The sequence below is a fragment of the Pagrus pagrus genome (genome assembly GCF_965226575.1).
Source record: "Pagrus pagrus genome assembly, chromosome: 19".
NCBI classification, from domain to species: domain Eukaryota; kingdom Metazoa; phylum Chordata; class Actinopteri; order Spariformes; family Sparidae; genus Pagrus; species Pagrus pagrus.
Window position 1 is genome coordinate 3,661,597 of NC_140203.1, and position 25,117 is coordinate 3,686,713.

Consider the following 25,117-nt stretch of genomic DNA (forward strand, 5'->3'; position numbering starts at 1 on the left):
CTGGTCATTTAGGGGCCGTAGATCAAGCTTCAGTCATTACATCGATCCACTGCGTCAACAAGGTGGGTTTGTCCAAAACACGAACCCAAAACAGGGAGGGCTGACAGATGTTAAACCAAAGTCTTTACAGGCGATTAGTGATTAATGTGTGGATTATTTTCCCACTTGATTAAACATTTCGGCTATAAAATATCAAAACAGAAAAACATGAAACGCCCAAAGTGACGTCTTCAAATCGCTTCTTTTTTCCAACCAAAAGTCCAAAACCCAGAGACTCTTCATTAACACAAAAATGACAAAGACAAGCAGCAAATCCTCACATTTAGAAGACAGAACCAGGAAATGTGACAAACAATTAATCGGTTATCATGAAAGTTATAGTTATTTTGGTCTAACAAGACCTTGATCAATGGGGAGCGTGCCATAAATACACTGTCAGCAGCCAATCTGATAAATAAAAATAAAAAAAACGGTAACAAGTTTGGTGACTGCCCCAAATATGGTTTAAAACTTCTTCAATGGTTCAATCCAAATCACGGTCATGTGACACCACCTGACCTTCGCTGTCTGCTTGCGTCAGTGCAACAACACAATCAGCTTGATATGTTTCCTGGTGCGGCCGTTATAAAGCACACAATTGGCTTTTGGGGGGAAAGGGGCGGGATATGGGTCAAATATCTGCCATCTGCGGTGTTAATAGAAGTTTCTATTCAAAAAGTGGTTTGTATCCTCTCTTATAGCATCTCTGGTTAAACCGCCCCACAGAGCAGAGGGGAACTGCAGGGAGGTGATATTTATCTGTAGGTCTATTAAGATAAAAATACTGATTAGTGTGGCTTTAAAAGTAGCAGCCACAACATCTCAACTGTGTGATGTGTGATATGATGCACACGTTCAGCCTCTTAATGTGACACATCGCTAACACGAGTATTTTCATTTAAAGGCAGCCAGAACTGGAATACTGAATGCAGTCGTAGGAACCATATACATAACCCCCCCAAAAAAAGTATTCAAGGTGCAGTTGTGGCCAGTATGCCTGCTATATTTAGAGCATACAAAATGTCCATTACATAATGGCCATCCTGCCTGGCCCTGATTTTGTGTGGTCCATGGACTTCACAAGCAGGAATCTACCCACAGCCAGGTTCTCACAGCACTGGCTGCCATCCAGCTGATGTAAAGACAGGTGGATCCCCTCAACACCGCTTCTTCAGGTTTGCAACACCGAAAAATAGGTCACTGACTCATCCTTTCAGGAGTCTGGATGGCAGAGTTCATGAACCGCAAAAGATTATAATGGATGCTCTCCAAATGGAAACTCTCCTTCAGATCTTCAAGTTTGATTCATTGGACGCACAAACTCGTCCTGCTTAATCTAATCTAATTCACCTACTAATACTAATTCAATATTTCGCAATAACATTTTATGTTTGCCAAAAGGCTCTCAAAGTTGACTCGCTAACGCTGCATCTCTACCCTTGAGGATAAACATTCCAGCAGCACTGCAGCGTCTCCCTCCTGACCTTGGTTGTCATGACAGTCAACAGGGCTTGTTGAGCTCAAGGACGAAGCACACTAAGAGTGCTAAAATCAAAAGCAAACTCGCAGCCCTGCTTCTGCGACTGCTGATTAAAATCCACCTCCAATTGTGAAGCTAAAGCCCCGCAATCCGACTGAGAAGGTAGACATATTTTTATGCATGACAATACCGGGAATGAATCCACCGTGAATGAGATCCAACGCAGGTAAACCCGGTACCTGGAACAAACCATGGATCTCTGTAATTCACATTCAACGGGTATTTATGTAACACAGGTCAAACTCTTAATGCAATGCAGGGTAAGAGCATGTGTTCTCTTGCTTTGTGTCCAAATACACGACAAAGTGTAAAGCGCAGTGGTTAACACTGTTCACTCACACCGCCCTTCCTTTGAACCGTCCTGACGACTGCGTCTGTTCATAAGAGACAAAAATCAATTGTTTTCTTTGTATCCAGACAAATGTTCTTGCTAACTCTTTAAACTGACGGTAGATTTCACATATTGTACGACACAATCGGTAAAACTGAAATCAGAGGGCATGCTCAAGTGAGAAATAAAAGGATTTTTCAAATGAAAGAACTCTTAAAAATCAATTCTGTCTGACAATGGCAGCCAGTGTCAGCAGAATGAGACAGGTGTGTTGAGGTCTGACAATTTTGTCTGTATCAAAACCTCGGCTGCAGCATTTTAAATGAGCTGAAGGGCAAAGCAATAATCGAGGCGGGCTGATAATTAAAGCATGAATGAGCCTTTGTGTCCTGTTGTGACAGGGCGGATCTTACTTTTAGAAAATGTGATGCAAATAAAATAATTGTCAAATCATTTAAATGACAACTCTAATAATAAATAATACTGTTTAATAATAATAAAAACAGTTTTAATACCAAACAGGAGGCTTGTTGTTACTTTATCTGATTGTAAAGCGACAGGTTTGTGGCTGATGTTTGCATTGCTGAAAACACAGTCTGAGCACCTCCATGGTCACATCGTGCTGCGTTTGAGTGCATTGGACAGCTATCTCTTGTTCCATGCAAAACCACACATTTGCCATTCAGATGTGTACAGTGCACAGGCTCTCTGTGATGCTCTCAGCCTCGCAACTATTTCCCTGAGCTGTGCTGCCTAATGCTGCGCCGCCTGAGCTCATCACTTCTTTCACATCTCTCTGTTGTTCTGTTAATGGATCGAGCTAAAAGAGCACAGAAAAAAAAAACAGTAAAGCAGGAGGGAGGCTCACGACTGATTCCCGCACTGACTGAAAGACTCGAAAGATTCTTTGATGGGTTCACATCACTGATCGTCACTAAAACCTGAGTGTTACAGGTACATGAGACTCAACATGTGGGTTTGTTATGAGGTCTAGATAGCTTGACCTGAAGTCACTGGAGCTACAGCTGTCCAGCTTCTCATTCTAGCATCGCACATATGCTCATTCACCGCAATCATTCATTGATTTAGCTAAAATGACAAGTGGCAGATTTGATCGACTGTAGCTAGCTTGCGAGTTCGGTGGAAAACTACATGTGCAGCTAACTCGTTTGAAAGCCAGAGCCCTGTAAAAGGGTCTTAAATATGCACAAGATGGCTACAGCAGGGCAGCTGTGGTCACCGGTGGTTAGCATGGTAGCTCGCTGCCATTGGTGTTTGAATGCGTATGTGTGCGAGTGAAGGAGAGGTGAACTTCAGAGTGCTTTGGATTAAAAGTGCCACATTAATGCCCTTCATTTACCATCAGCAGGTGGAGTGAATAATATTGATCATCTTATTGCATTGCAATGTTCTGCTGGGAAACCTTGGGTAACACGACTTCCAAAATAGCTGAAGGCAAGCAGTTAACAGAAAAACACAGTAAAACACAGCAGATATCTGAGAATACAACCAACAAACTTCACACTACAGAAATTCAGTTAGAAGCTACAAAAGTACTGACAGCTGAACACACAGAGAATATAAATATGTCTTTCTCTCTGCTCTCTTGCACAAACATCTCGCAATCACAACACGTGCATGTTTTTTGGGGGCGAGGGGGGTTCATTGTGGGCTAACCGCAGTTGTGAAACTTCAACCCAGCTCGCTTTGGCCCCACTCCAGAGAGGGTCCATCCTGGGCGTGGCTAGGCTCAACTCTGCGTGGTTAAACTGGTAATTGAAACCAAATCAGCAGGGTATGATCTGTCTGGGCTAAAGGTGACAGTGGAAGAACAACATGATGGCAGAGGCTCTCCCAGCAGGAAGTTGCCCAAGGAACTTGACAAAGAGCTCAAGGTTTCAATCTGGACTCCAAATTCCCTAATTCAGATCCGATCAAGTCCGACCCATGGAGGCTCCACCGCACAACCCACAAAGACTCAAAGGATCTGCTACCAACCACAGGACGGCCCCGAGGTTCGGCAGGTAAGAGCCGAGTCTGGTCCATGGTGGAGTTTGCAGATTTCCATATGAAATTGCAACTGAAAGTCACAATGATGAAACAGATATGACAGAACGCTTCTAATTTGTCAAAACAAAATTGACGCTTATGACTTTTGAGTTAAAAAAAAAAAAAGCACTCAGCTCAAAGTAACATCAATCAAGACCAAGTAATTATATCACCGAAATTAAGCAGGGGAAAGGCTGCCTTGATTACCTGGACTGTCAAAGTCCCAGAGGCAGAGACACATCGACTGTCCTGGTAACAAGTGTTTTCTAGGAGACCAGCTAATGAGAGCTGAGAGCTGGACTAATGACCAGCAGGAACCAGGGGACGGGCTCTGGCTCCGATGAAGACAGTAAGACAGATGAGAGAGGAGCAGTGTGATAATGTGTCCACAGTAAACATCACACACATTAGGAACAGGAATACAGGAGAAAGAGGCCGAACATTCACTGGTTCCACGTTCACACGTGTGATGACTTTATGTTTAATGTAAATGTAAATTGTATAGTTTGGGTGTGTTCTTACCATTTTCTTACATTTTATAGACTAAGCTATGAGTTGATATTATTATAGGTTCACTTATAAGTTCACCAGCCTCACTAGACAGTAGGATTGTCAAATTTTTTAAATTATTATTTTTTATTATTCTATTTTAGTTTACTGTGATAAATACTGCAACATGAAAAACAGAGGAATTTCCTCCAGATAACTTGTATAACTCTATTTGGAAAGAATTAGATCAGTCCAGAAGCAGGCCATGCTTTGTTTGATGGATTGATCAAGAGTGATTGTGGTTCGCTGTGCATGCAGCGCCTGCATGTCACCCACAAGCAACAAACTCCCCATGAACCCAAGAACTCTTAAATCGGACTAGATTACGTAATATCAGACTGACATCTCTTGTAGATTAGTCATCGAAAATGAGAACCGCTCGACTTTTGTTTTTGTATGAAGCAACAACAAAAGTTGTACATGAATTAATTTGTCTGTCCTGGCAGAAAATATATATTGTGCAGCCCCTTATTCCTTCTAAATAAAACACTGAAGTTCAAACCTTTCAAATATCTATTTTTACTCATTCTGTTTATGAGAAGGCAAACAAATACAAGAGACACGAACCTGTCTTTAAAGTATCTCAACACCGCTTTCTCTCACTGTCTGCCCAGCATCTGACGGTGCTACAACGATCTGTGTGAGTTAATTAATGACTCATTATTGATGTTTTTTCAGTAACCTGTGAGTGATTCTTACAGGTTGTCCCTCTGCTTGCTGGCTAACTGCTGCTGAGATAGCTTGAGTACAACTTTATCTCTAGGTCAGCTATATTTCCAAACAGGGCTTTTTAGATTGCTCACAGTGTAAATCTCTCTCTCTTTGGCCGAGTTAGGTTGTGAACTCCACATGGTTGTTGTTGCTTGTTTCAGCTTGACCTACATTTAATTCTTTAACATTTTCACAATCACATGTCGTGTTTTTTACAATTCAATTACATAAATCGAATTCAGAATATTTGTTGTTAGCCCTACAAGAAAGAATTAAATCTTAATTTTTAATTTTTCCCTAAACAATGTGATATTTGTGAAGCTCAGCTCGGATTGTTCATTATGTAGAACGGAAAATGACCTGTCAGGTCTAATTAGTCTCATAAAATTAACTACAGTGTAGAAAGCCTTATGTGAAGCATTCAGGTACATTACCATCAGCTGTAGAAACTGGTTTAATGGTTTACCTGAGGAGGAAAGGCTTTGTTTGTGATGTGATCTAGATGACACATTTCTTCCGGCTGGATGATTATAAAAGACGAGACTTTGATCTTGATCATCTAAATACCGGGTGCTTGACCAGTTGAAGGTGAAAACATGACAAAATGTCCGCACACTGATCCACAAGTGACTTTTCAAGCTAATCCTTGTCTTTAGACTGAGTTATATACAGAGACGCCATCTTCGCTCTGGTCAAACGATAGTCGCATGATGATGAGTTATATTGCAGACAAATGCAAAACTTAAAATGTCCCTTTCTGGATGTGCTAATGAACTGCATGTAAGAGAGCTGCAGCACGCAGATCTTTTTTGTGTTTTTTAATGTTTCATTGCTGCAACAAGTCCATATTCAATATGCACGAAACAATAAACTACTACAACAACTTGAAAACAAAGTCTGCAAATGTATTGATCAGTAAATATTTGTAAGCTGCAGTCTTGTCCCTATATGGACCAATCATTAGCAAGTAAACACCGTAGTCCCCCCTAAGTTCGAAAGTGCGATTTCCATCTTTTCTCCCTCCATTAATGGATTAATTGTTTGTTCTATTAAATGTCAGAGAATAGTGAAAAATGACATTCACAGCTCCCCAGAGCCCAAGGTGACATTATCAGATTGCTTACTTTGTCCAGGCTACGGTCCAAAACCCAAAGAGATTCAGTTTACAGTGACATAAAACAACAATCCTTGTGTTAGAGAGGCTGGAACCAGCAAGTGTTTGGAGTTTTTATTTAAAAAAAAATGACTTCTTATCAAAATAGTTGCTGATTAATTTTCACTCAGTTGAATGTTTATCATATGTTGAACTGGCAGTCTGTGTAGTTTTAAATATTCGAGCACAGGAAACAGCACGTCTGTACTTTTGTTTAGAGCGAGAGCACAAAATATCACCTGGCAAGTGGTGATATATTATTGGATGGGTGAATGTCAGGGGTTTCAAACTGGTGTCTGATAAGCATGTGCACACCCACCCACACACACACACATACACAGAAAGAGAGAGGAAGTATGAGGTGATGATACAGAGAAATAAAGAGAGCAACAAGTGTGACGGAGGGAGATCTGGAGACAAAGAGAAGGAGGCAGGGAGAATTAACGCAGCCTGTTCTCACAGGGGGGCTGAGACCTAGAACAGTAAGTAAACCTTGTAGAAGCCTGCAGGGCGGCTGTGGTCCCCTGGTACGCCACAACTACTGGCACACAGCCCGTCTGCTCAGAATGGAAACACTCGGAGGAGCCGGCGCAGAGGCGCTTGCTACCGACTGGAGGGCAGGAGGAAGCAGGAAGCATGACGCTCTGCATTGAGCCACTGCATCGACAACAGAAGCACTAACACAAACAAAGACGCCAGGCGATCGAGTCTGCACTGGGAAGTGACAGCAAGTATTTGTTACCATTGTGGTGCTAAAAACAAATCCTGACTCGGATGATTCAGGGCTTCAGGACAATGTGCTCCATGGCTGAGCCAAAATTATTTAGAAATGAGAATCAGAATTGAAGAATAACAAAAATAATACTTTGTCTGGACAACAATTAAGTGGCCTATTTTTAGCAGTAAGGTGTAAAAATGTGGAGAAAGCAAATTAGTTTGTGATCAATAGCTTTTTGTCCAGTCAGCTTTTGCGAGTGTGGATGTCAGGACAAGCAGCAGTAATGGAAGAACCCCAGAAACACCAATAACGACACCTCACCTCTGACCACGAGCAATCAATGTGCTGGATGTAATATCTGGTGCCTGCAGGTGCACATTACATTGAACCACATAGCAGCTGTTGTCGGTGACATTAATGAAACCGCACTACAAAGTTAAATATTACATAAATTGATCTAAAGTTCAGTCAAGATGTGAACTTTTTTTGAACCATGAAATTAAACTACAACAACAAAGCAAATGAATGTAAAATCAATGTGGACATGAGCCCAGGAGACTTCTTAAGGAGGTACAATCACTGAGCTGTTTCGGTGTCGTTCATTTATTATCTGTTCTAGCTTTTTGTACATTAGTACACAGATATCGTGATAAATAGTGGCCTCAAATTATGTGTAATTGCACATTGCTCATTTGAGGAATTATTTCAAAACTAATTCAAAAGGATCCTTTATGAATATATTCTGAAATACAGATAACTGGCATCAGCCTTTTAAAGCTGACACCAATCTATACTTTTATCAGCGGATGAGCTTTCCCTGACTTAATACCCTGAACAAACTCCATCAGCCCATTGAGACCAAGCGTGGTTAGGAGCTCTGAGGAGCAGCTCGCCAGTGGGCCTTCAGTTAAGATATTTTTCCATTAAATTGAAAACGTGTCCTCAGCAGCTCGGAGGAATCGTGTACAGAGATCGTGTGAATGTGATCATGTTCAAATAAAACACATTCCGACGATTGTTTTATTTAATTGTGTGTGGATGAGGAATGCTACTGAATACTGCCAATTCTATTACAATGTCTGGGGCGTTTCATCTGATTCCTCTGAGTGGATAATGTGCTTTGATGAAATAAAAAAAAAAATAAAAAAGAAAGAAAGCTGAGACTTACCAATTTTCTGGTTGAAAATTTTGTCGAACGTCAGTTCATCTCTCTCCTCGAGGTACTTCTGCATCACGCTGCGAATACTGTGAACAGAGGGAGGGGGTGGGGAGAGGAGAAAGCTGATTAATAAACACCATCATTAGCAGTTCACTGAGCCAGATGCAACAATAACCTAATCTCAGAGACGTCTGTCCTCCTCCACCTCCACCTCCACCATCCATCTGTGATCCCGGCCCAGGTTTGGGACTCTCCCTGCCACCTGTCCCCTGACAGTCCAACTGCAGGGAGGGCAGAGGGACACATGGGAGGCTGCGGGGGAACCTGGAGAGATACAGTCTACCCTGGGAACGGGCGATAATGAGAACGAGAGCGGGGAGAATGAATCAATTAGCACCCCCTCCACGGGCCCATTAACACTACACCAGCACCCTACATACACCGGAGAAAAGTGGCCAGCCTTGACCTACAAACACCTCCGCAGGCACACACTGAGCATGTGCAAGGAGAAACCCTGGCTCCTTATGACTAGGTCGTAATTTTCTCCAGTATTTACATTCTGATAGCGTTGGCTCACATGAATAGGTACTGTTGTTTTCTGTTCCAAGAGCAGACAGACAACACAATCATAAATAACCTTTTGTTTCCAGGATCAAGTCCAAAGAAAATGTGTGTGACTGCAGTGAGCACCGACGCTGACTGGTGAGATATTGTTTTTAACCACTTAGGAATCATAAAAACTCACTGAGGTATAGATGTAATGGTAGAGATGGAGTCTATACAACACTTCTGCATATGTAATTTATTAAAGTTAATAACTCAAAGTGCACATCATGATAACAGGCTCATTAATAGATGATCAGTGTGTAATACTGAGGTGCTTATCTGTAAATACAATGATGCCGAGTGGACCTCCACGGCCTTTAATGCATTATATACCTCATAACAAGGGTGTGACCATCTGGATTCTTTGAATCGAGTGCTCAGTTTCGATCAGAGAAATCAAAAGCACAGTTTGGCAACACTCACGGCATTATTTTGTCTCTCCACCACAGAAGAAAAAAACACTGTGAAGATAATACATCTAGCTTACTGGTAACAACAATGATCAACTGTCTGGTACCAGAGGTTACTCTGTTAGCGTCGGAGATGTTAGGTTCATTTTCTTTCCGAAGATCCTCTATTGATTTGTTTTGGAAAGAGGGTCTACTCGAGACAGACTTAAGAATTTAACAATTTTACAGTTGAACTCTTGACTCTTTATTGTGGGTGAATATTATCTGAACTTGTCACACCCTAACCTGCCAAACCACACAACGATAAAGTCGAGCCGTTGTTATTAAAATACTCCTCTCTTTTAAAAGAAGAATTTCAAAATGTAAACAACACTTGTCAAGACATAAAACCAAGGATCTGCTTATCTTTACAGATCTGGGTGCGATAGTCTAACTACGGACGTCATAGCTGAAAAAAATGTTTAAATAGAAAATCAGTCCAATCGTGGATCCTCGTGTAATGTCATCCTAATGAGCTCCTGTGGGATTGATCAGAGTGTAATGTAAGCATTTTGAAATATCAATAAGTTTGTATCACTGACTTGCTAGCATTAAAACTGCAGGTGGTGTGTTATTTTTTCACAAACAGCTCATTAAATATAATAATGTAAGTATTTTTAAAAATGTGAAAAACTGCATTAGGGCTGTCATGATATAAGATTTTCACTACATGATTATTTGAGCAAACAAATTCACATTAATGATATTATCGCAGTATTCATCTTTCTTTGTTTGCTGTGTTTTGTCTCTTTTTTGTCAAATAAATAAGAGTCAAATTCAACTGTGTGGAGGTGGAGAGAGAGTTTCTAATCATAACTGATTAAAAACATACACAAGAACAATTACACTTAAAAGGCGCCCTGTGTAACAATTTGTACCAATTTACATGCATCATTTACTTTTTTATTGGCCATATGTGAGCGTGCGTGATGCGAAAAATGAGACCAACCCCGTCTCTCTCGGTCGTCTACGAGCCAGTGGATGACTTGTTCAAGTTGTTTGGACTCGGGTCGGATTTTCCACGACAGTCCAAAGGATGTGACTTCATGCACATTCGAGTGACTGTCTCCGCTAACAGAGAGCAACAGTAGCTAACGTTAGTTGAGAAATGGAGTCCGCTAACATAAACCAACGATCTGCTTCCAGCACAACACAGAATATCCACAGAGAATAGTAAAAAGAAACCAGATGAACTGAGAAACAACAGATCCACAAGTCCTAACATCTGCGCTGGATTCTTCATACAATATTATTCTCTGTGTATTATTAACACAATGTCAATATTTCAATACCAGTATAGAGCGACACCCGTAAACTGAGCAAGTACTTACGTAGCAATTTGCTTAAAGTTTTTGAGGCATAAACAGTTTTTTGATTTACACGTGAGCAAAAAAAAAAAAAAGGGACATAGGATTGAAAAGAGTGTGACTGTTGCTCCACAGCAGTGACACTAATAAAACCAAAGTTGACCTTCTTCCTCCTTTGGAAGGCAAGAATGACATGTTGTCATTGCAGGCTATATATTTTCTTGAGCCAATAAAAACATCAAAGCACTGGGACCTGCACTGAAACGCTAACTTCACGAGGTCCAAACTGGGACTACTTGCACACCCAAAAATCATCACCGAGGACCCCAGCAGATGACGGTCCGTGCTGGTTATGTGACTGTAATGGGGCCTGTGCAGGCAGATTTTATGGGAGGGTGGGAATGAGCAGTGGATGCAGCAGTTCATCTGCAGACGCAGCGACAGGAACAAGAACCTAGGAAGTAAGCATTTCCTCTTTTAGAGGAGGCCTGTTTGTGTGCCCCACTGAATCATTAGCAGCTGACTCTGGATTATTTGTTTGAAACCTCCCCACTCCAGACGCCATATTAAGACCGCTGGTGATATTTACTGTAACACTCATGCCTCACTAGGCATAAATAACACGATCTGGGGTTATAAGTTTCCGAAAGCAGTGTGTATGGTAAACCCGTCTGTAAACCTTCAAAGTGTGGCAGACAGTGTACAGACAGACAGCTGTGGCTGATGAGTCTGGTCATGAAACACAGGTGCATTAAAAAAATGTAATCATTCACCACAGTCACTCATACCAGTCACATGTAGCCTTATAGTCAGCTTGTATGTTTAACTGCTTGAGATTTCTATCGACAAAACAATAAAAAAATAACATTTTAAAACCTAACAGCGACGAGTCTTTCCAAAAACAATGTCCCAGTAACTCTCAGAGCATGTTGTGATCAGGTTTTGTTGCTTGATACCAAAGAAACCCACAGTTAGCAAAAGCAGCCGCAGCTTTAAACACCAACACTCGCTCACGGGAGCAGATGACCGGAGCAGAGCAGAAAACAAAGAGGCTCCTGCTGTGACAATGCAGTTTGAGTGACAGAATGACTGCTGGCACATAGTGATAAATAGGGCTCTGTCTACAGGGACTCAACATGTATGAGGTGGTGGGCTGTCACATGTGAATGAATGTAGCACAAATCCTGGTATTCATTTATTGCATCAGAACGGCCTTCAGTTTCACAGAGAGCAGAGTCCTAGCCTTTCACCACCGCCCGTCCAACCGCTGATAGTCAAGGTGTGAGCTCCCAAAAGGTGTCTGATTTTACTGAAATATGACTGAGCCTCTCTTCATATTTACATTTTTGATAAGTGCGTAACGTTAGAGGCTACATGCATAACCTCTGCAGCACCATAAATGCATAAAACTCCAGCTATAAATGTCAGACTGCTCCTGATATATACACCCTTTTTCCCAACCACAGCCACAGTCTATTGATGATGCATCACTGGAGAACGTGTCCCATCCCCTGCTACCAGTCTTACCCTAAACTAATCCATCATTAAAGGGCAACTTCTCCATTTTTACACATTACAGTGTGTTTATAAGTCTTGGGGAGAACGACTGCATGTGTGAAATAAAGTAGTGTAAAGCCTTTTGTGGCTCCAGAGGAAGCTGCATGTAATCTGATAAACTGCCTACAAGACCTGTAAAAAAACTTGAATGTGGAAAGCTGTGGGAGTTACCCTTTGAAAGAGTAACTCAACACTAAACCCACTTTTGTCTGTTGGTTATAACGTTCAATGCAACATAAGTTCTTTGCCTTTATCAAGAGATAATTGAATAATTCTGCCCCTTTTTGTTAATCGATTATTGAACAGACAGACAAATTAATTGTAAATATTTGGATAATCTGTTGCTCCATTTAGTAATATCTCAAGCAAAAATGTTACAAAATTAATAGTCCCAGGTTCTCAGATGTAAGAATGTGCTGAAGTCTTTGGCCGGAGATTTTTTTTACCATATCATGCAGCCCTACTTACATTATAGTATTGAATATTTTGGGGTCATTGAGTTGATACTGTGTCGAACATTTTTCACTGTTTGTTTTATAGACAGAACTATTAATGGAGAAAACAATCTGCAGTTAGTTGCATCTCTACTCTCCAAACCTCCGAAGAACATGGCAACATCATGTTTACTCAGATATGGGCCACACCCCCTATAAAGACCAAAAAAGAAAAAAAGGTTACGAGCTCTTGACCCACAGTCTTCAGACCGCAGTTACACTTTCAAGTTTAAACCGAGGCTGAAACTCGTCCAACGAAGACGGGGTTAAACCGAGGGACACTGGAGCACCGGACTATGAGATGAGCGCTAGTGTCGGTGGTCATGGGTTAACAGCAGCGGGGAGGTCAGGAAATAGAAAGATATTCTGGAGTGTCCTTGACCAAGACAGTTTATTCTCAGAGTCGTGGCACTGTTCTGGCTTGTGTCCTCCGCTTGTACCCGCCATACAGTCCACTTCCTGCATGGTTGGATACAGACAAGGTCCATAAGAACACACAGTGCACCTTCCTTTCGGCTGCACTTACATAATTCTGCCTCCATTACATCTGCTTCAGCAGCTGTTAGCACAGTTAGATGAGAACGTGCACGCGTACCTCGCCAAACAAAATGAGCACCACAACAATGAGCCAAAAGCTCCCGACGTCAGTTTAGTCTTCTGCCGCCTCCTAGGTGACCTTTTTAAAACCGCCAACAGCTACTGCTGGGATGACAACGCAGCACCGTGATGGTGGGAGACCCTGACCTAATTACATGTCTTCCTAAATACCCTTCACTGCATGTCAGTGCATACCTAAAGCTTGATTTATTATACAGCACGCTTGTTTTGTTTACTGCACCGACAGGAAAGCTCGGGTTACATTTAGCAGGATTTTGAAGAAGTATCTGGGCCTGTACTTAAGACATTATCAAAACTAGTGCCTCTTTACTACAATACTGAGCTCCAGGTGGGCAGAAAGGGGGAAAAACCCACAGATATACAGTGTGTGTGCATGTTTACAACACGTCTGAGGTTTCGGTACAGCAGTAAAAGGTCAGGGTGCCGTCAGTGTGAATGAGTCTGAAAGAGCTTAATATAAAGTCATTTCTCTGTTGTTTTCCTTCGATTATCGTTCTTTAGCAAGAATTATAAAACGTTTCCACCCTGACAGGTCAAGTTTGTGTAAAGACACAATTACCCAGCTTTCATTAGCTGCTGATCCTCACACTGACACTGTAACAACATTGTCTTGGTGACTATTTAACACTACAGGAAGTATTCAGATGTGTAAATATTTAACATATTAACAGGATGACACTGACATTTCAATAGCTGGGTCTGTGAGCATGTAATTGAACAGTGTTGATAACGTAGCACCTGTTCAAATTTATTTTAGACTCAACCTGATCTGTAATCGTTAATCTATAGATTTTCAACCAATTTATTTCTCACGTTTGTGCACGGACAATGAGCGGCCTTATATCTGTCACTATCTCTTCAGGCAGCACAGCTCAAAGCAGATGATACAAACAGGAGCGACAGAGAAGAACACCTATTTCAGTTTATTTAAGCCTCCAGACATACAATTACTTTCTTTACCTGGGAAACTAGTTAGACTTTGAAACCTGTTTTTCTGGCTGCTGCTTGGCGCCTGACTGCAACTACTGTAGGATTCAGGGGGCGTAAGAGGAGCTGCTGAAGACAAATTGAGCAATTTTCAGAGAAGCAGTCATTTCCTATTAATTCACTCAGGCGCTAAAAATGATTTTGAAGCTTTGGTTTCACTTTAGATAGACCTACCTTTATAATTGACTAAGTTTACATGCACAAAATATATTATATAAGTTTTTGCCCTCATTCCAAAAAGACAATATTCCCAAAAATCCTCAGACCAAAACAGACCCCAGTAACTTTTGGTGTATATCCGCGAAAAGGCACAGATCCAGGAATTTATTCCTCACTTTCTTTAACCTCAATTTCTCAATGAATAATGGCTGTGTTTAGGTGGCTGGTGCCTAAAAAAGGGGATTGTTGGGCCTTGGTGGAGTATGAGTGCCATTCTAGCTCCCTGTGTCTGGGTCTAATGTCTTTGGTCCAGTCTGATTTCAAATCTAAAGACTGCTTAAAAACAGGGGGGGTACATTTTTGGACCTGTGTGTCTACAGCCTACAACTAACGAACAACGCTGACACACTGTCCTCGTCCAATCCGCCAATTGCTCTCCACTGCTCACCTAGCTCACTGGGAGCCCTACATTTCCCAGACAGTTGATCTGAAGGAAGCAGACGGGTCTTTTAGCTCTGTGCAGTGACTCACAGCGTCGTCTTCTTCTTCCTCTAGTTTATTGTGTCTTGTGGCTTTTGTTTTGTAACAGCAGCAGGGCAAACAGCTTTAAGATGAGTGTGGATCAGAAAAGGTATGCTCTCGCCAAAGTCAAACATGTTCGTTGTATGACTGCAAACACCAAACCCAGACGTCTGCAGCATGACAACTCAGGATGAATAAATGTACCATTATACACCTAATTCCCACTAAGCTGTTTACATGGCTAATGAAAATTAACGTCCCAAAAATATTCCAATTTACATGCAGCTGTGCCTACTCTGAGGAACAAACACACTTATTTGTCTATGGTCTTCTGGAAAAAGCTCTCCATTGTGATATTTGTACATATTGGGACAAAACCTGTTGATATCCAGGTCTTTCATAATGTTTGTCTTTCATAATGTTTCAGTATGTGCGTCCCATTCCAACTAGAAATGCGGGCTTTTCTTTTATGCATGCGTCTCTAGCTTTGCAAACTGTTGGATAGGCAACACAATGCTCCTAAAACCCAACTGATATCAACATATCCCACATGTCAAAATTGGAAAATGCTATATTTGGAGTAAGACCTAAAGTTGGGATGTCCAAACAGAATATGCTGATTTACATGACCCTTATCAAACCTGGAATATTGTCATAGATGGAATAATAGTGGAATATCTGCATGGATGTAAACCTTGTCAATGTTAATGCCTGATATACACCAATGTTTTGTTTTCAAAAGCTAAAACAAAAAGCTCATTTGCCGTCTCAGTGTTGGCTGACAGCAGCAGTCATACTAACAATGTTACTTTTAGGATTTAGCACCTTGTGTTATTATAACACGATGGCACGGTCCATATTTATTCTCAAGCTGAACAGTTACAAAAATAATCAGACTGTCCTAATTCACTGCCTTGACAGAAACTTCAAAATGAAACGCTTATCTGTTAAAACCTCCAATGTGCAACGATTGCCGGCGATGTCTGCTCTGTGCGCGTTACCTTTGTGGCAATTATGCTTTTGCTCTTGAGGTGAAGAGGCAAATATAATTAAAATGGGAACTCAAAGGCTGCTACCACCCTTTCCAACAAAGTCGATTCAGGACAAGCTGATAACCTCAGTACCAACACCGTTATCTAGCTTCTAATCGGCGGTCATAATTGCTGCAAGTTCTACGAAAACGGGGAAAAGACGGAAAAAAAGCCACTCGAACACAGAGAGATCAGCTGGAGGCAACAGGCGTCTATGGGAGGTGACAGAAAACCTTGATGACTCAAGTGTAGCACTGACATGCTCCTTGGAAATCTGTATATATGAAGACGAAGTGTTGCGCTGCTTCAAGTGTTTGAGGCAGAATTGTCTTAGGGAGGTCAAATGGGCCTACTGGTACTTTTCTAATGAGTCACTGCTCCATCCAACGGACGGCATAACAGTACTCTGAAACCCCATTAGAGCTACAGAATGCTATTGAAATGTTATGAGAATCAATACGAGACTAATATTGTTTTCAGTTACACTTAAGAAATTACAATTATCAATCATTCAGATGAAAAAACGGGCGATCGTAAGTGTTTTACCAGGACACAAAATGAACATCCATTTCAGTTAAAGGGAAATTCATCACTGTCAGTGTGTTTTTTTATCACAGTTACTGTAAAGCAGCCTTTAAAACCAGGAAAAGACATTTACAACAACACACTAAGACAATATGTAGCCTCATAATGCAGCCACAGTGATGACATATATACTGTGTATATTGCCCAGCCCTACGACAGCACGCTCTGGTTCAAAACCGGTCCGTCTGACACTGAAACTACTCGCAGTCTCTGTTTTCCTTCGTATCTCCACCTCCTGGATAACTTCATCATGTCTCCTCTCTTGTATGGATTTCTCTCTAACAGCGGGCCCTCCCCCACGCCTCTCTCATCTCAACTGCCTCCAGTGTTGCTGTCAGAATCTCACCTCACTGCCAGAGGACATAGCCTTGGCCCGTCGAGAATGTGGCAGCACCACGCTATCTCCAAAGTGCCACATTTAACTGGCCCCCCCCCGACAAGCATGCGGCTGAAAGCTTCACACATGCATCACTGCTACTGCTGAAACCGTGCACACATGAAAAGTTTGTCAGTTTGCACACGATCTCTACAGTTTTATCAAGTTCTGCTATTTCCAGAAGCTACTTTCACAGATACCATCCATACACACCCTTTCCCCCCCTCTCACTCCTACTCACTACTCTTGTGTCGGCCACATTATTCTCAGATCTTTTACAATCCGGTCCAAATTAAAGTAATTCCTCTGAAGCACTCAACGTGATAACGATATGTGTGATAAGGCTGTACAGAGAAAACATAATGCAACCATCTCATCCATTTAGGTTGGACACATTATTGCAATAACAATGACCTAACTGACATGTTTTAAGTACATTTTCATATTACTGCGAGTCTTGCTTTGCTGACTGATTTACTCAACAGTGGTGTAATAGTGCTTTTACAAATCCATTAGCTGAGGCTTTTATCTCGCAGATCCTGTATTATGGTAGGCAATAAATACTAAAGCTCATATCTAACATGAAATCACAAAAGCAGTCGACAATGCTTGTTCGGGTTTATTCATATAGCAACACCTCTGTCTGATGACATTTTTAACTGCATCCGCTGCGCCTCCATCCTTCTTCTACGGTCGATAATGTGCTAATCAGTCAAATGGCCTCGTGTTGTCTTTACACTGCGAGCACCTCGGTGGCACGTGGTTGCCAATCCTTGGATTAACTTCCAGCGTCAATGTCTCCCAACCTGCACATCTAATGAGGAGCGGTGAACTCAATTAGCATGGCATACAGTTTCACAGTCAAACAAGATGATCCTGATTAGGGTCTCAAAGGCTACAAACAGAACCTAGACTCAGTACCAACAACTTAACACCGTAGGTGAAGGAGACAGCACACACTAATGAAGAACTGCTCAACAAGGATCAATAATGATTCACCTGGGTTTGATTTTTTTCAGAAAAAGCTAAACGGCATGATCTAATACAGATAACAAGAGTCCTTGATTTGTGTATTTGGGTACAGCACCAAGGCTCCCCAGCTGTAAAAATCATTATGTTGACGAAACGGTTAGTTTAAGTGTTTCTTAGTTTAAACGATGAGGCTGGTGACATTCAACATTTTTCTTGCTTATTCTTAATGAAGTGTTTCTATGAACATGTATTGTGTGTGAATAAAAGCCTGATATATCTTCTTCTTCACTGTCATAGAGCTCCATTGTTGTTGAAAAACTAATAAAAAACAAATGCATTTCAAGAGAAGATGGCATTGACAAGTTTGGCTATTAACTACTTCTAGTTTTCTCTGCTTTTTGAAAAATGTCAGTCTAATAACATTGATTCATGCTGCTTTCAGATCTAAAGCCCTTTTGTTGGTGCAAGATGGTTTAAAGCTTTGCGTTAAGTGCCGTGATTGTTTTAGCTTGATCAAATTTGTCCTCCAGAAAAATGTGTTATATGCACATATTGTGGGATGGGAAGCTGAGTGAAGTTTCATAGTCCGCCAAACGTTTCTGGAGCTTCGCAGCGAAACAACATTGCAATATTCTCCTGAACAACTGAAGTAGATGGGGTGACTTTGAAAACGGGGTAAAGCTAATAAAATGGCTCCATGCAGCTCATCCGGCGTCATCCTAAAACTGATTTGAAGAGATGTCATTACACCCTCGACACACATTGAGCTTTTGCACCCACTTCAGACGATGTGCGCGCTAACGCTTTTAACTTAGCAGCTACAGCGACGATATAGACTTAAAATGGGTGTTAATAACGTTGTTTTGCTGTGAAGCTCCAGAAATGTGGACAACAAAACTTCGCCCATCTTTCCGTCAGCATGTGGCATGGAGCAGATAATGACTGAATTTTCATTTTTGGGTGAAGTCATCCTTTAGTCTATTTAAATTTGTTTGGCCTTATGTTGAATACTGAGCAGCCTGACAGCAGCATTTGGTGTCATTGCTGATTTAAATAATTAACAACCGTTTATTAAATGCATGATTAAAATACTAAAAGCCTTCGGAACAGCTTGTGTCAACTGTTTAAAGCTTTCATTGAGGAAAAGTGCATTTTCTATTATGGAAGCTATTCATCAATTGATCAATTACTGAACGCTAACACAGCAGACGATCGATGAAAGAAAGTGCTTTAAATCTGCATCACTATGCCAGAACATGAAAAGAAGCACTCAGTCTTGTATTTCAAGTCATGACAGTCATCATGTACATCCTGAAACATGAGTACAGTAAAGTGGGAGAGGTTTTCTGTTTTGATCATTGTGCTAAAGGCTAACAAAGCTTAGAGTGGGGTTAGTAGCTCACTGTTGTAAAAGAAAAAGTTTTGTCGTCTGTCATATCAGCTCGATTATGTTAACAGCAGTTTCATTCATATCTGACCCCTTTTGCTTCTTACAGGTCCCCGTCCACCAAGACGTCAAACAGTCCTGTCTCTGCAATAACGATTATAGCTCGTCTTATTAATCAGAACAATTTCTTCTTCACTCAAGGGTAATATCTGTTGTACATCCCGTGCCTCGCCTTCCATCTTTCCATCATCCGATATGACACCATTATATTCACCAACTTTAATAATGAGATCTGGAGTTATGGTAACGTCACTGAAATGGACTCCATTAGGGCGAGGAAGATTAGCTGTCAACTGATTCAACCAAAAAAACCCACAACACTTGAATCCAAAATGAATGAGCGGTTGGTAGCTTGCTTCATCCAGAAAATGAAGACTGTTTAAAATTACAACATCAACCATGACCTATTCTCACTACAATAAAAGTGTCTGAAGATATCCATAGAAACTTTTCAAAACAATGTTTAAAATATTATTTTTCGACATGTACCGGTTTGGTTTGTCATTAGCATGGTTAGCCGTCTACATCTGTCCTGTGCAACCAATACAAGCAAGTTCAGTTGGGAGAAAGCAACTTTCAAGCCTGCAGGTGCAGCTGCGCAATATAACGTTTCAGCATCAACAACGCAATGTGTGCAACAGTCACACTGCAATATGTGCAATGTCAAGTACAGTAAATCAGCTCAGCTGTTGCTCATTTTAGATGTGTACGTAAACTTGCTAAATGATAACAATGTTGTCACGCAGTAGTTTATCTACTGCTCAGTGGTTGTACCCATGGTTACTTCCGCTTACTGTGGCATCACGTTGATATTGCAGAAAACCAAAATATCACCAGGTTAGTGTTATACCAAAATTGTGCAACCCTAAATTGGAACCAACCAGCCCCTACAGCTATGCATTGAAACGTGGTCAGTCGCTAGTGGGCCGGACAGTATCCTATAAGAGTTTGGTCAAAGCTGGCCTCCATTTACTGCAGATTTCAGGACTAGTACTGATCAGAGTAGTGGTAATACAACCTGGGAACATAAGACTATGTAATACCAATGCTGCAATTAAGTTATTGTGCAACATTAACAGGAGTTCATTCATTGACACAACAAAACGCAATGTGACAGACCGTTCACTTTAAAGAATTGGCAGTCTTAAGCAAGCTTCAGGTTTCTGGAAGTTAGTTTCAATAGCATGTTGACACAAACCGAAACCAACAAGCGCCTGAAGGAAGGAAACCGACACTTAATAAGTGCAAAAATATTTTACCAAAGGTTAGCAGTAAATGTTAAGCAAAGGGATTTTTTTAAAAACATGCAAAAATCTTGGCGTGGCTGTTAAATCATCTCGGAGGGGAACGTGACACCCAGAACTATTATGTGATATATAAGTCAAACATTTATTAGCTATAAAATGGTTGCGTTCTAAAATGAGTAGTTTAATGTCGCCCCATGTCAGTTAATATCGACAGCTAACAGCTCAGAAACCGCCGGAAGGCAGAATTAATGTCAAACATTCAGATCCTTTCTGCCTGTGAATTGGAGGTGAGAATATTCTCTTGAACTTGTCAAGAGGGAAGGGCGTTTCTGCTTTTTATTATAGATAAACAGATGAATGAGCTATAGGAGATAATGAATGACTGTATATCAATCTAAACTCTAATATATGGACGCCAATTGATCTGGGCTGGAATATTTAATTAGCTATCAGAGAATAACTTTTAATGAATTGATTCCTGTTGGAAAAAAATCAACAGGCTTCATGTTCATTACTGTGTGTAAAGCACTGTTTGGATCACTGCTTTCTGCTGATCTACCGAGACGAGTCAGTAAGTAAGTGAATGAATAGCTGACCTCCTCTTAAATCGCTCTTGGTTTTAAATGTAATGGTTGCTAAAATAAACCCACATCCACGCAGCGAAATCACCGTGTCGAGCCACTGGGTTTACACACGTGTGGGTGAGTCAATAATAGTTTTTAGCTCGCGATTAATAAATGCGAGGTACAAGGTGTACGGCTGAAAACATGATGAACGCAAATTAAATCTGACAGCGGTGCCAACTGCCAGCTAAGATCTGCTCTACACAAAGCTGTTCCTCACACACACGCAGACAATGGTCATCATTTGACTAAGCTACCAAAACGACACTATCAAATCTACAAACCCTGTGTGAAAAGCAACCCTCTCAATAACCAAATTTTAACCACATCCTCTTCAATCAAGTTGCACGCTACACGCCTGAAACCTGGTCTGAAGAGACACATTGGGGCTCCTGACGAGCTGCGTAGCAGAGGACAAAAGGATGTGCAATTATGTGTAGATGTTGAGGGGGGGTGTATTATTTAAATCAGACTTAAGCTGTGGTCTCATCTTGATGGCCTACTCCTGTTGGGTTCTTGCAAACAGCATGGAAGGAGCTGCATAATACTGATAGTGCAACTGCATCAAAGAGGTTTATAGAGCAGTATACAACCCCACAGACCAGGAACAGCAGCGTCTATAAATGTGTGGCACATGCTATATAAAGCAGCCTGCAAGCCTGGGAGCAAATGAGGAATAAAAGACACCATTAACAGATGGTATTGTTTGCAGAAATGACTCCATCGTGACAAATATCCTGCATGTTTCTGCATCACAACCTGCCCTCAGAGAGCCACATGAGATCTGAGCACTGGGTTAACTTCTAGGTAAAGTAAAAAATTAAAATGGCATGCAAACCCTAAGCCACTGCACAGGTTGTTTCTGGTGGCATAATGAAGCCACTGGAGGTGCTGCATGTTTGCAGACATCTCAAGTGAAAAAGCTCCACAGTCATATTTCACTGAGCATCTACAGTAAGTCACAGGTTTGAGAGGAAGCACGCCTCCATCTCCCTATATGGCTGCATAGCATGCACACAAAAAAAGAAAAGATGCATCCATTTGACAGGCAAACACAACACGAGGCCACACAGCACAACACGTAATAAAAAAAAAGCTTTGTTAAACGTGCTTACCTGGGCTCGGGCAGGATGATTTTCTTACTCGCCCGGGCCGCTGGAGTAGATTTGCTCTTCTCCATCGCCATCAAATAACTGACATCGGCGAGTACTGCTTCGAGGTCCGCCATCTTTCGACCCTGGGACGACCAAATCAATAAAACAACCGGGTTCGGGATGGGTTCTGGTGCTGGGAATTAAAAAAAACAATGTCCTCCACCAGATATGACCAACATCAAGCGCCGAGGTGCGTGACAGGGCCAGCTGAGCGAGCGGACGGCGGGGCTGACCATCGACAGGGGGGACGGGGGGGGACGCTGTCGTTGTCTCCGGCTTGCAGTCGAGCTCACTTCGCCCCTCAAACTACCATCATTGTGACAGAAAAAAGGGAAGACATTGGGTGACAGGCTAACAAGAGAGATAACACAGTCACCAGGGCCTGCTAGATCAACGTCCTTGTAATCCCATTAAGTGCAGAAATGCAGGTTTCTTACGGGCTTGTTGTTGGGGAGGAGGAGAAAAAAATAATGCTGGTTGAGATCTCGTTTTGAGGGCCAGCACTTCTTCTTCTTCTTCTTCCTTCGCTTTTAAAGTAATGTGATATGTAGGTGCACCAGATGTTGGGTCTGGAGGCAGCTGTCAGATCCTGCAGGACTTCTCCTGGTCCTCTTGATGGGAAGACGTCCAAAACGACTGGTTTGTCTCCAGTGCGGCATGTGTATCAGGAGGGGTTTCTTTTTCTCTTAAAATGTAAACACTGTCGAGAGAGAGAGAGGACAAAAAAAAAAATCTAATTTTAGTGAAGTGGCTGCACGGTGCTCCTTCAGATAAAACACGGGGGCTACACGTGTTGTTGGCTTTTTCTTCGTGTCAAGCGACCGAGAGAGAGAGAAAAAAAAAGGGAAATTCAGGGAGGGGAGGACACTCGGCGACAGGTTGAAATGTGTCTCATTCGTCGTCCTTAATAATATCTCAGCTGGTGCAGCAAGAGGAGGATAAAATGCAAATCTCTCACGTATAAAACAGGTTGAAGATGAGCCAGGACTCCCATAAAAAAAAAAAAAACCCCAACACACCGCTGTTGTTTATGTTGCCGTCGTTTTTTTTCTGCTGGCTTTGGCTTCCTGTTGAAATGTTCCCTAACGGCTCATCAATCACACCAAAAAAAATGTCGCCCGACAAAAAAAAAAAAGATGTGGTTGAAACACCTCGACGTTTTTTTTAAATTTATTTATTCATTTATGATGAACTAACTAATCACAAGCCCCAGACCAGCACGTCCGAGAGGCTAACGTGTGTCTAGCCCCCGCTGCTGCTGCTGCTGGCGATATCGATATTTTGGGTTCGTCTGCTAGTTAGCCGCCACGCTAGCTAGCAAAATGAAACCTGCTAGCCAGTAGGCTAACTATCGGATAAGGTATAGAGTGATTAATCAATCTATACATCCAGTTTGGCTTGTTTCCGTTCAGCGGATACGTTAGGGAAAAAAACACCCTCGTTTGTCGGCAGCCGACAGAGTCACTAGCTGGCACACTAACGGCAACACTGGCTCGATTTCAGACAGCGAGTCACTTAATAACGTTAAGCTAACGGCTGCGAGTAAAACTGGCTCGCTCGTATTTGGGGAAGTCTTTGCAAGCGCTGCCGGTGGGAAGCAAAAATAATAAAAACCCCGCACGAGTCTTTTAAGAGTCCAACGGCTTCAGAAACAGATGTAAAAAAAAAAATCAAAAAAAAATCAAGTGAAATAATCCATAGCTGCTTGTTGAGTTACCCCGAGCGTTGGGGGGGACCCTCCTCGCCTGGAGACCCAGCACAGAGCTACTGACTGTGGGCTGATGGTGACGCTGATGGTGGTGGTGGTGGTGGAGGGGGAGGGAGCGCTGGGTAGATGGAAATCGGCTGGCCGGCGGTAGTGAACGATAACTTTTCCCTCTCCCGCCGTCAAGTGTGGTTAACCGATAAAGGCTGACCACCCTGGGTACTGTCAAACACCGAACACGACACGGTGCCGGTGGGCTTCTCCCGTGAATCCGACCGCACACGGCTCGGTATCGCGATTAAAACGAGGGGAGCCGTCGCACTCCGCCTGCCCCGAGCGACTCCTGCCTGCCCGGCTATCCGTGCTGGGGGAGCCCGCAGTCGGCTAAGTTAGAGGAGCTAAAGTGGCTACAACAACAACACCCCCCCACACACACACACACACACACACACAAAAAAAAGCGTCCCTTCCGCTGCTTTGCCAGGCGATCCTGTCCGCTCCTTTCGGTCAAGCTGCTCGTTTCCCAGCTCCAGTATGGCACATGTTTCGCAGAAGTCCCCCTTCGGTGTATTTTTCTGTATTTTTGTGGCTCTACTTGCTTTGTGGTTCAACTTCCTCCCACTGCGGCGGGGAGAGGCTCGTAAAACCCGGAGCGGGTCAGCGCTTTGGCTGGAGCCGGACCGCACGGACGCACGCTTTTATTTTTTAGAGGAAATTAATCAGATTTTTAGATTTTTGTGTTTGTGTAGTGTTTTATTTCCTGCACTTTAAAAATGAAAGCAAATCGAGATACGCGTGCAGCTGACGTCACTTTACTGGAATAATTTTTATAAGTAGGGACTTCCCTTTTTTCTTTTTTCTTTTTTTTTTTTTTACAGATGTGGAGCTGGAGCATGTCACTGGTGATTTACTGGGAATAACATCGACCAGTCTGTGTACAGGAAATATCCCACAGTGGGGGGGGGGGGGGGGTCTCATTTGAACTGGATCCGTCCCTGCAGCTGTTCCCTCTGTGGTGAATACGACGTG

The 25,117-nt window shown here is 42.2% G+C and overlaps 1 protein-coding gene across 5 annotated transcripts in view; it reads right to left on the reverse strand.

Annotated features, from left to right (window-relative positions):
• Positions 1-24,698, reverse strand: part of grk3 (G protein-coupled receptor kinase 3) — a 67,414-nt gene extending 42,716 nt beyond the window's left edge. The window contains exons 1-3 of one of the 5 annotated variants that reach the window (XM_084383236.1): positions 24,101-24,698; positions 22,345-23,083; positions 8,259-8,335 (exon numbers count right to left, since the gene is read on the reverse strand). In XM_084383236.1, the coding sequence (XP_084239362.1) occupies positions 8,259-8,335; positions 22,345-22,457 (190 nt within the window). In that variant the 5' untranslated portion in view covers positions 22,458-23,083; positions 24,101-24,698. Of the gene's footprint in view, positions 1-8,258; positions 8,336-22,344 lie in introns of all 5 variants that reach the window. The other 4 variants (XM_084383235.1, XM_084383234.1, XM_084383237.1 and 1 more) reach the window with 4 other exon arrangements.
• Positions 24,699-25,117: the final 419 nt, after the last annotated feature.